At 33.4% G+C, this 11,857-nt stretch overlaps 1 protein-coding gene across 1 annotated transcript; it reads right to left on the bottom strand.

Annotated features, from left to right (window-relative positions):
* Positions 1-6,586: 6,586 nt before the first annotated feature.
* LOC131647618 (uncharacterized) lies at positions 6,587-10,996 on the bottom strand. The gene is made up of 5 exons (XM_058917490.1): positions 10,186-10,996; positions 9,807-10,109; positions 9,053-9,445; positions 8,905-8,952; positions 6,587-8,129 (listed from the first exon to the last, which is right to left on the bottom strand). The coding sequence occupies exons 1-5, from the start codon at positions 10,946-10,948 to the stop codon at positions 6,628-6,630; spliced, it is 3,009 nt and encodes a 1,002-aa protein (XP_058773473.1). The 5' UTR covers positions 10,949-10,996; the 3' UTR covers positions 6,587-6,627.
* Between the last annotated feature and the right edge of the window lie 861 nt (positions 10,997-11,857).

Below are 11,857 nucleotides of genomic sequence, written 5' to 3'. Positions count from 1 at the left end.
GCTTCACATCTTAAGAGAGATAACAGAACCTTACAACTCAAGGAACACAATCCAACTCACATGTTGAGTGGATCACAAACAACCAACTCTCATAGTGAGTGGCACAAATACAAAGCCCTAGTATTTCTACATCTTGGACCCGTGTCTTTCCTAGGTTATAATGCTTCTATTTATAACCTTTTTCCAACTTGATTTGGGCTTCAAATAACAACATATCAGCTGCTACAAATCTGCAGAAACTTCTGCATAAAATAGGTCTTCAATCAAATCTTCCTAAATTATCTCCATAAATAGAAAGTGAATATTCTTCTTGATTCTTACTTGAATCTTCTAGACCTTTAAAATCAGTGCCATATAGGACTGCATAATATTCCCAGAATATTCTGCATCTGTTAAATCTTGAACTGAACCAACATCCCAGCCCAAACAGTCACGATGTCGAATGACTCTGCATAGGTCATCTTTCTCAACATGTTTCTCCATATGTGTTTGAAAATAAATCAAACACATATAATTCTCAGGCCAACAGAGAATAAACATATATCAGAGATTCCATACAATCAGAGACATTAACAGAAATGTTAGTCAGTGAAATCTGCAAGCAAATAGGTCTTCAATCTAGAGTTTCCTAAAATGTCTCAACATTCCTAAAATGTCTCAACGTTTAGAAAACGGAATAAAACAACAAAGTCTATAATTCATCAGTCTTGGATGCCACATAGGATCTATTAATATTCATAGAATATTCAATAATCTACAAATAACCAACTGCATCCAAACTGTAAATAGTGACAGACCATGTGCCATATGCTTCTGATTAGGACATCTCTGACACAGACCAGATGTCCTATACTTGTGGTAAGGACATCTCTGACAGAACAAATGCCCTATACTTCTGGTTAGGACATGACATTCGACATGTTGAGTCTGCAAGTTGATAACATCTTTTTCAACATGTTGCTGCCAAGTTGGTTTTACCAAAATTCATGTCAATCATAATTTCATAGAAATAGCAGTATCCCCCTTTGGCAGATTTTGGTTAAAACAAACTAAAACATTTTTGTCATTAAAACACCACAATCAAAGGTTTTAAAATAAATCAAACACACACATCAGAGGTACAACAGCAAAAACTCTTCATCAGAGATATCAGCAGCAGGAATAAAACCAGATCAATATAGAGCAGGTACTCCCCTCCAATTGAAACTTCTCCCCTTTAATAGCAGTAGTCAGTGGTCAGTGCACACACACATATCATATTACTCCCCTTTTTTAGACATAACATGACACAGGAAAGCAACTTCTGATACCAGATGACATGACTCTTTGGATGGTTAAGATGTTGTGCACTCTTGGTTTGACTTCACTTACAAAACCTAAAACAATTAGTTTCCTTGCTTCACAAGAAACCTCTTCTCCATAAATTCTCAGTTGGCTTAAAAGCTTACTGAGATAGCAGTTGCTGATACTAGTGGGGTGTTTAACACAATAGTCATGCATTTTACAAGCACACTACTGTACACAAGATCAGAATCTGCACATTCTAATCCATGGTCAGAAAATGCCTCTTCTGATAATACATCCAGCCCCAATTATCTTTCCAGGACAATTAACACAAATGATGTTCCAACATCATTTAGGACATCAGCTTCTTATCACTGAACCTAATCATTTGGTTCTTGATTAATCATCCAAAGAACTCATTATGCAGATAAGTCCTTTAAGAAGCTCTTAAAACACATCTTCAACAGCTTATTCAAGTTATCACATACACCTGAACACCATGGAGAGAAATAAACTCTCACACACTTACTGAAGCAAAGAGTTCAGAAAGCAGATTTGCATCCACACATCAGATAAGTACCCAGCTCCTGACAAGGTCTTTACCATCACTCATATGCACATCTTCAATAGATAAGACTAATACCCAGCTCTAAACAAGGTATTTGTCATTAGAAGAAAATTTCCTCATACCAAACAGCAGATGATGCTTCCATATCACAACTAATAGCAAAATTGGTCTGACTTCCTCCTTTTGTATGCCACTAGTACACAAGGATTCTTCATCTAGCCAAATAGTTATACCACAAATCACTCAAGCGATTGGACACACCATGCCAGATTAGGTCAGAGGCTTGACCTTACACTCCATCATGAGCAACACAACCTTCCTTGGCTGAAGGAGTAACCAACCGAAATGATGTTTCAACGTCAGTCCAGACATCAGCCTAAAACATATTGACTTGACCATTTATTATGGCTTTGAAGACAATACCCATGGGAGTCCATGCACAACTCTTTAAAGGGACACAAGAGGAACACATCAGCAGCTGATCAACCTTCAAGATCAGACCATAGGAACATGCAGTAGCATGCACACCTCAAGAATCTTCTTCTTACAGACACAATATCGAGACCTTCTTTCCGATTTTGAGGTGTTAGGTGTCATCCTTCTGCACCTAAAGAGGAGATTCCCTCTAACAGATATTTGGATCAGACTACTACAAACATGGCATCGACTGATCATCAAACAGGCAGTTCAGAACAAGTGTGCTTGTCCTAATTCCTCATGACACAAGGATGCCCTTCAATCCTTGTAAAAACAAATATTTCATCATGTGAGGACACTTCATTATTGAACCCCAGCTTAAGGAGGACATCAGAACAAGAGTTCCATGTTTTCATAGACTTGATAGATGACATCAAGTTTGAGTAAACAACCTCCATCCCGTTTGAGAGAAATATCAGTCAACCATATTGAAAAAAATAAATTATTTGACATCTCTTCAAGAATTTCCAACTCCAGATTAGGGATTCTCCTTCACCAACTACTAGGAGCACCTTGAGAGTAAGGGTGGCAAAACGGGCCCGGTCCGTTGGGCATGTCCGTTTTGGCCGCACTTTTTGGCAGGACGGATCAAGTTTTTAGGCTCTCACCCTCTAATGTGACCGCCCTGGCCCGTTTTTTATGCGACTTTTGCGGACATGCGCATTAACATAAATTTTGTATTTTTAGGCTTAACAAATATAGTGTTCGCGAGCTTAGCCCGCCCAGCTTTCACTTTTGTGCGGGACATACAAAAGTTTTAGGCCCGCACCTTCAACTATGACCGCCCCGCCCGCCCCATTTTTTATAGACTTTTGTGGGGCGGGCTTAAACGGGACGGCCATGCCCGTTTGCTACCCCTACTTAAAAGTAATTCATTATCCTCCTTTAATAACAAGACAACTTGTGGTTAGTGCACACCGACACAATAGTCTCACTGTTCCAGCTGAACAAGATTATACAACTTACTACTTTGATATTCCATATGGCTACGTTAGTAAAATTCAATTTTGGTAAAAGAAAATTCTTACAATAAAAGACAATTTTTACCAAAATTTTTCAAAAAGAAGTTGAAGAAAATGTTAAGACATGAATTAATTAACAATAGAGAAAAAAATACATAAAAAATATTGCTATCATTGATTGTTTCACTCAAAGACACAGCTAACTACCTTAATTAATAAAGAAGATGGTGCATTAATTAGCAATATGGTACCAAAAGAGTGCCGCCTGAGGGCATCTCAGTATAGAGACACGTACCAATCCAAAACTGAAAAATACTGCTACACTGCACTCTTCCACTTCACTGCACACAAAAATACACACCACCAGTCTTCCAATTGGTTCAGGATTTGACTTGATTTGATTAAACTTACCTCATATCTGCACACTGCACCAACAGCCGCCAATTTTACCTTCATTGTCACCTTCCTCTCCAGGCCCCTATCTCAATCACTTCTTTCATTTTCACTTAAGTAAATCCCAATTCCAAAATAATGCAGTGCGCACTTTTTCTTAGGACTTACTAATTTAACCATAAGTGTCATATTAGTATTACTATATTATTGCATATTAATGAATGAATAAATAAATAGAGCTACGGTGTTTGAACACTAAACTTTTGATTACATATCTCTATTTTTAATCCAATTTTTTGATTTCATACATTTACATAAATTTAAAAAATATACTAGTAGATATTAAAATAATAAAAAGACAAATTTTAAACATCAACTTTCGATATTCTTGAATATATGATTTTCAAATAAAAATATATTTAAGAATTATAAAAAATTTATATGTTATTCAATGAATTGTAAGAATTGTAAAAAAAATATATATTTATAAAGAAAACATTTCATTAGTCAATAAGAATGATCAGGTGTTTGATGAATCTCAAACATGTGTGATTATGGTTGTGAAGTATTGTTTAAATTTTCAAACAATGTAAAATTATTTCAGTATATCAAAATATTAAAGAAAATCACTATTCACTTTTTTATTTAACATATTTAAATCATTGATAAGAATAATTAACTAAAATCATAATTCTTTTTTTATTAAACATATTTATTTAAAAGTTTTAAATAACATATATATAATTATTTGCAATTACGAAATTATAAAATAGAGGTAATCTTCATACACAAATATAAAATGTCGATGATAAAAACTGTTGAGACTAACTTTAAAAACTAAAATTTTAAAGAAGAAAAAACTGTATACTTTGCGATACTTTGTATTTTAAATTCTATTTATAAAAAAATTATTATCAAATCAAGATTAGTAAAGAAGGTAGGGTGTGACCTTTTGACTTCCATCTAAAAAGATCTTTGGCTAGGTCAGAAGCGTTTTCTATTTTTGATTAAATTTTAGAGACTTTTTTTACTTTTGAAATTCAGAATGAGACTATAAGCGAGATCGAGAGGTGGGACCAGAGGAGGTTGACTTGGGACCTTAGATTGAAGAGACTATTCTTCATCTGTGAAGAGCCGAGCTTTTAGTTGCAAAGTTCTTTTTGGCTCTCCAAGAGGTTCAACTTTCTCAGAATAATGATTGTGGATTTGGAGATATACCAAAGATGGAGTTTTCTCTGTGGCATCTGCTTATTAAGTCTAATATGGACTTACTCCTATCCTTGGGACACCAATGTGTCAGTGTTTTTCCTTCTTTGTTTTTGATTTGGAAGAGTTGTTCTCCCTCAAAAGTGGTAGTCTTTTTTTTTTTGGGTAGCTTTTGGGAGATAAATTTTTTACTAAAGAAAGTATGTTTTTGCGGAAGGTTTTATTGACTCGGATGAGACTATGTGTATTTTATGCGAAAATTGTATTGAGTCGGTCTCTCATCTATTTAGTACTTGTAGTTTCACTTCATATGTCTAGTATAAGTTCTTTAAGTGGCTTGGGGTGAAGATGTCTCTTGCTAGTGAGTTTATGGTTTTATTTGAGGTTTTCTTTTATTTAGGTCTTACGGCTAAGTTTAGAGGTAAGTATATTATGATCTGGCTTGATATGATTTGGTATATTTGGTCGGCCTGTAATAATAAGTTTTTTTTCTAGTGTGTCAACAAATGTGAAAGAGGCGGAGGATCAGAGCATTTTATTGGCATTGATTTGATTCGAAATTAAATCCTCTATGAACTCATGCTCCTTCTCTAACTGACTCCAGAACAAATGTAAGTGTTTCAACTAATAGCGGATCAAGAGTTCTAGCATGTCTCTCTGGTGCTATTTGGTTCTTTGGTATTTTGTGCGAGCTGATTTTAGTGTAGACGAGTCTAGTCTCTGAGCTCCAGCCTGATATTTATTGGATGGTGCTCTAGTGTATAGGTGTTTGTCGGACCTTCGCTTATATTCTTAATTGATTTTAAGATTGTTTTTGTTATGTGTTCAGTTTTTACTTATGTTGTAAGAGTTAATTTTGTTTTGTTTTATTAACTTGACCAACCTTATATCTGCTGTTTTTGTTTTGTTCCTCACCAAATTGTATCGCCTATAATATTAATAATATTTTGTGATAAAAAATAAATCAAAGTTTAAACAAAAAATTTCCATCAATCATTTCGAAGGACAATTAAATACATAAAATTTAATAAAACCACGAATAAAACATGAAAAATAATAATAAACATTTACTAATATTGTTAAACTAGAAAATTTATCTGAATACATAAATTATCATTGATTATTCTCACTTTATTAACAATCGAAAGAAACTCTAAAATAATATGTTTATAACAAATCAAATAAAACACTCACCAAGTTTTCCCTATGTCAATATTCTTTATCAAAAATTATATTTAAAAAGAAAAGTATCTTAATTTTCATTAAATTGAATATAGTTATTTTAGGTAATAATATCATTTTATGTTTTTAAAATAATCGTAAGTAATACTACAATGAAATAAAAAAATATTACGAAAAAAATAAACTCTAGATTGCCATTTTATTATTTTCAACAATTATTTTTTTGATTTTATATTGACTAGCAAAAATTAAATTTATAAATAATACAACTAGCAATAGAAAAATTTAGAAAACAAAATAAACTTCAAAGCATGCTTTTAGCCTAAGTTCAAAACTACTGTTGAAAAAAAGCATAAGTTACTAATAACAGCTTATTGAAATTCCCATATAAAAAAACATAATAACATCATTAATATAACCCTGTCAAAAAAACAGTATTAATAAATAATAATAAGCTAATAACAATAAAATAAAATAAAAACTCATAGTTAAATCATGAATTACCCATCCATCCATCTACAACAAAAAAACATGAACAAATCAATCAAAACCCCATCACATCAACCCACCACCACCGGCAACAACACCACCTGACACCAACAAAGACGACTGAAGTTGCAACAAATGATGATAACAATCGGCGGCAGTAGGCCTCTGCTCCGGATTCTGCTCCATACACCAATTCTGTAACTCCCTCAACATCTTCGGCACACTCACCAACCCACTTGTCATTATCAAATACCCAACCCCCCACACATCCACCTTCACCCCATGCAATCCTCTCTCCATCTCCGGCGCGTGTCTCCCACGCTCCACCGTACCACCTTCCTTAACATACTTATTCAGCTCCGGCGCACCGGCGGCCTCGTCGAAGCCGCCCACAAACCACTCACCACCTTCTCTCATCATAACATTCTCCCAACCTAAATCCCTATGCATAAACGACAAGTCGTGTAATGCGACTAAAGCTTTTGTGACATACTTTAGGGCTTCCACTAACTGTTCTATATTCAAAGGCTTAACCCTTATCCCTCTTGGCTTAAAAACCAAACTCATGTCGTTTATGTCTTCGACAACGTTAAACAGAAACTCACTATGTGGGATTCTATGATCTAGTATCTCGTATACCTCTTTCACTGAACTCCATTTTCTCTTTTCCGAAAATACCCTTTTGCATGTGTTTGGTGTCATTTCGATTATAACACCGTTTCCAATACTATACCTTTCGAAATCACTATAGACGAAACTACCCTTTTGCATGGTTAAGCATTGTTTGCTTAATATTGATAACAAAACTCCGATTCTAAAACATGGTACTAGTGCTTTGAATCTTTCACTTGGTGTTGCTAGATTCACTTGATGTAAATCGGTTCTAATGATTTTTGCATCTTCTTGTGATTTACTAATTGCACAAAATGTTACCTTGTTTCCAATTGCATAGTAGCCAAGGATATAGGGTAAATCCGAATAACTCCATAGTAATTTTTGAATGATACTTGATGATGGATTTTGTCGATGATTATTCTCTTTAAACTCTTCACATTCTTCACCTCTCCATAAACAAAAGTTGTTCACGAAACCACTCACATTAGGCCATTCATCTTGCAACAAGAACAATGTATCTTGTGATTGTGGATTCTTCGACAATGAAAAGGGTTTTCTAGTAATTACAATGTCTTCGGGACAGAATCTTGAAACGACCCTATTGATACAATCATCCCAAACACCAATGAAAGAATCTCTACTAGTAAACGGGATTGTACAACAACTAGGGTTGTTATTGTTGTTGATGTTGTTTCGGATGATGGGGCCGGCGATATCGTAGATTAAGGATCTACAATCCAACGGTTCAGAGGTTGTTGTGAAGAAAAACTCTTTACCTTGTGGTAAATCATCGAACACTTCTTTTCGCAATGGAAATCGCAGATTCGGCGGTGGAGGTTCTTGAAGATAATGCTTGAGTTCGAATAATGTTGGAAGTGATTGTGGTGATGAGACATGAAGGAGATGATCCATGTAGTATTCAGTTGGATCTCTAAAATCCAATGGAACAATTGCTGCAAAATTAAACACACCAACCATAAATTAATTATGATTCTGCAAAAATTAATTTTGGAAGCACAATAATACTTGTTGGATAATTTAAGGCTAGAGTGAAAAGTATTTTGTATAATTGAAGTTCATTAATTTACAGGTAAAAGGCAATGTTCATGTCTAATTTACCATGACTCTATAATGCCAAAAATAAAAACATAGAAATTCAGCTGATAAAAATATACATTAAATAATAATTAAAGAGAAAATATGCATGTTTTAATTTTGACATGCTTATAAATTGTAATAGCTATACGCAATTTTCTTATATGGTTAAAAAAAGTGCAAATTGAGCTAGCAATGATATAATTAAAACTTCCAAATTAATACTTATTCAAATGGTTATTATAAATAAATAATTATTATTTAAATTTATAAATAATCAATGCATATAAAATATTATATAAATCAAATACATTGAATATTTTATAAATTTAAAAGTTTTTTTTTATAATAAAGATAGGGGGACTTATAGTTTTAGATCCTATGTTTAATTGATAGTTTTGAGTAATTCAAATTAATAGAGCCCAAGTTTTAGAACCCACAATTTGAAGCCTTGAATTATGAAACAATGTTAATTTATATTTTAAAGAAAATTATTATAAAATGACTAATGTAAAAGTGGATTTCAAAAACACAATAATAATTTCAAAAAACTTGAAATAAATTTTGAATGAACTGAAACTAAATAATAAAAGAGAAAGATGGTCCCTAAGCTACATAAATTAAGAAACTCACATCTTATGGGAATTGGTTTATTGATAGGTTGAGCTCTTTCAGCAAAACCTGAGTAAGAGAAATAGAAATAAGAACAAAATTAAAGAAACTCCAAAAAATTTAATCAAAACAAACCAAAGATATAATAGGAAAAGTTTTTGTTTGATACCACTAGAAGAAGCTGAAGAAGATTTTCTTCTACCAAAAACTTTAACTTGTTGTCCAGAAACAAATCTATCAACTGAAAAACCTTTCAAAGGGCCATCCTCAAAAGATTCCAAAGGACAAATCACCATTGCATCATCAAAACAAGTGATTTCATCAGCATGTAAAAAACTTGAATTCTGTAGCCTCACTCTTCCTCTATGAACTTCACCTTCTTCTCCCCATAAACTCACTGATTCCTCCCATGTCATTTTTATCTTCCCAATTCTTCTTAATTCTTTCGAATTCGAACAAGGTGTCGAAATTTCCATCATTGAATCTAACCCTAATATGTTCCCTCTATGAAAAAATGGTTCTCCACCAACACTACTTGTCATTGTCAATTGCTTTGTCCTAGCTGCAACATTCACACAATGAATGAAAGTGTTGAAAAAATCTCACAACTTTTTTTGGGTTATTGTTAAAAAAAATTAGCATATTTTTGTACTAAAAATTCTCATATTTTTCACTTTTTCTAAAACATTCTTTCCCTGAAAGATTGTGAAACAGTATTTTAAGTTGTACTGGTCAGAAAGAATAACAGAAACAGTAAATAAATATTTTCTCCTTCAAAACTTTCATGAATGTCTCAAAATACTATTCACATTCTATAAAAAGGAAAATTAAAAAATTTCTAAAAAAAACCAAACTTTATCAATAGTACATTCAATATTATGTGACTAAGAAATTTCTCATTTTCATAATAAAATAATATTAACCTGATAGAGGAAGTTCATCATCTTTGAAAGGTCTTGGAGGAGGAAGAGATCTTGTTCTAGTTTCATCACAAGAAACAAAAGAAGAACCAATTCTACCACCATGAGAAGAAGATCTCATTCTTGATCCCATGAACTGTGAAAGTTCTTCAAAAACTTCTTCATCAAAAGAAGCTGGTAACCTATGCAACTTTCTCTCATAAGGTGAAAGCCTAAAATAGCTTTTTCCAACTTGTTCTCTTTCACCACCTCTCTCCCATTCATAAACTTTCCTAAATTCACCTAGCATGTTATCCCATTTAGTACCTGCTAATGAAAATATAAAAATTAGTTGAAAAATCAACAAACAAAAATTCAAGTAACTTTATATGTTTTTTTTTACCTGCGGTTTTTGCATCTCTATTAACACCGTGTTTGTTGAGAAATTCAGCAACTTCTTTGTCTTTGTCAGCTCTTGTTTTGCCTCTACTCATTCCCATCTCTGATTGTTGTTGCTGCTGTTGTTGAGATGAATCTGAAGCAGTTTGGTATTGTTCTTTCCATGCTCTTGCTAACCATAGCATTTCATTTGGTTTCCAGACAGGACTTACATATTTACCTTTTCTGAGCTGTTGATGAACTTGTTGTTCTAGTTCTTGTTTGTTTCCCAATTCTTGACCAGGCATTGGTGAGAGATGATCGAGAGATTGTGAAGATGTTGTGTCTGATGAAGAAGCAGCTAAAGGTGTTGTTGTAGTGTGTGTTTGAGGTTGTTGTTGTTGTTGTGGATTTGATGGTGAAGGGGTTGTAGATTTTGATTCTGTTGGATTGAGAATGGTGAGTTGTTGTTGAATTTGAGTTTGAGTTTGAGGTTGTTTTTGTTGTTGTTGTTGTGAGGGTGGTGATGGTAGAAGCTTCCATTGTCCACTGTATCTTGGTCTTTTTGTTGTGTTTAAGGTTGTTGTTTCAAATTGGTTTTCAAAGGGTGAAGAACTTGCACCAGCACCAGTTGAAACATAAAGAGGAGTTGAAATGAAAGGGTTGGTTCCACTAACAACAATAACTTGTTGTTGTGATGGTGATGATTCTTCATGAGGTGGTTTTGGAGAAGATGAAGTTTGTTGATGTTGTTGTTTTTTAGATGTGTCTCCTTTGTCACCAACCATGATGTTAGAGAAAGGATTTTTGAGAATTAGAGAGAGAAAAAGAAGGAACTGAGAATAGTGGAACAATGTGTGTGTGTATCTTTTTATATTGTTGGGGATTTTTTTTTAAAAATATTTATTAAAAAAAAAAAGAAAGAAAATGTTTTGAAAAGGTTAATGGGTTGATGATAGAGAGAAGGATTGATGGAAGTGGTGGTGTTGGTGGTGGTGAGATAAAACTGTGTTGAAAAGGGAAAGTAACAAAGTGGAGAGGATCACAGCAAGAAAAAGCAAACATACGAAAATATGAAAAGTAGCAACAGAAAGGAGAGAAAAACTTCAAAAGTCAAGAGAAGTGTGGGAACTGCCGTGAATGAGACGGTTCACTTTTGTTGTTTTCCTTTCATGCATCTCTCTATTCATGTAATTAAATATTAATATAAAAAATTACTATTAACCTATTGTAAATTCACCTCAGTTAATTGTTGAGAGATTTCAGCTGAGGAAATAAGCTGAATTCAGCACTATGAAAAGTTGATTTTTAAGTTGGTATTATTTATAAATTAAATATTTAAATGTTGAAGTTAGTTCGCAAATATCTGTTGAAGGAACATGAACGATAAAAATTTGCAAAGTTAGCACTCAAACGTCTAAATTAAGAAAAATTCTAAAATATAGTTAAACAATGAGAAAATGAGATGATACATGAAACTGACGTGTATGAAATCTATATAGAGTGAGAAATAAAATTGTTTTTGCTTAACCCGACACATTGCATGGATCTTCGTTTGATTATATCTGATGTTAGGAGATAGGTCGGAAGCTGAGACCACGTGTACTGTGTTTGACTAGGGTCTTATTTATTTCATGTTTATTGTATTATTGCATGTGCCCTTCCTATCTGGCCTCATGATTGAGCTTTTGTTCGTG

Source organism: Vicia villosa, linkage group LG2 (assembly GCF_029867415.1).
Source record: "Vicia villosa cultivar HV-30 ecotype Madison, WI linkage group LG2, Vvil1.0, whole genome shotgun sequence".
Lineage (NCBI taxonomy): Eukaryota > Viridiplantae > Streptophyta > Magnoliopsida > Fabales > Fabaceae > Vicia > Vicia villosa.
This window is presented reverse-complemented; position numbering and strand designations above follow the sequence as displayed.

What these genes read in the sequence shown, in the direction of transcription:
- LOC131647618 (XM_058917490.1), bottom strand. Translation starts at nt 10,948, where the DNA reads ATGGTTGGTGACAAAGGAGACACATCTAAAAAACAACAACATCAACAA. An exon ending in TGATGAACTTCCTCTATCAG is followed by an intron (nt 9,446 to 9,806) that starts GTTAATATTATT and finishes TGAATGTTGCAG; the next exon opens with CTAGGACAAAGCAATTGACA. An exon ending in TAAACCAATTCCCATAAGAT is followed by an intron (nt 8,130 to 8,904) that starts GTGAGTTTCTTA and finishes TTAATTTTGCAG; the next exon opens with CAATTGTTCCATTGGATTTT.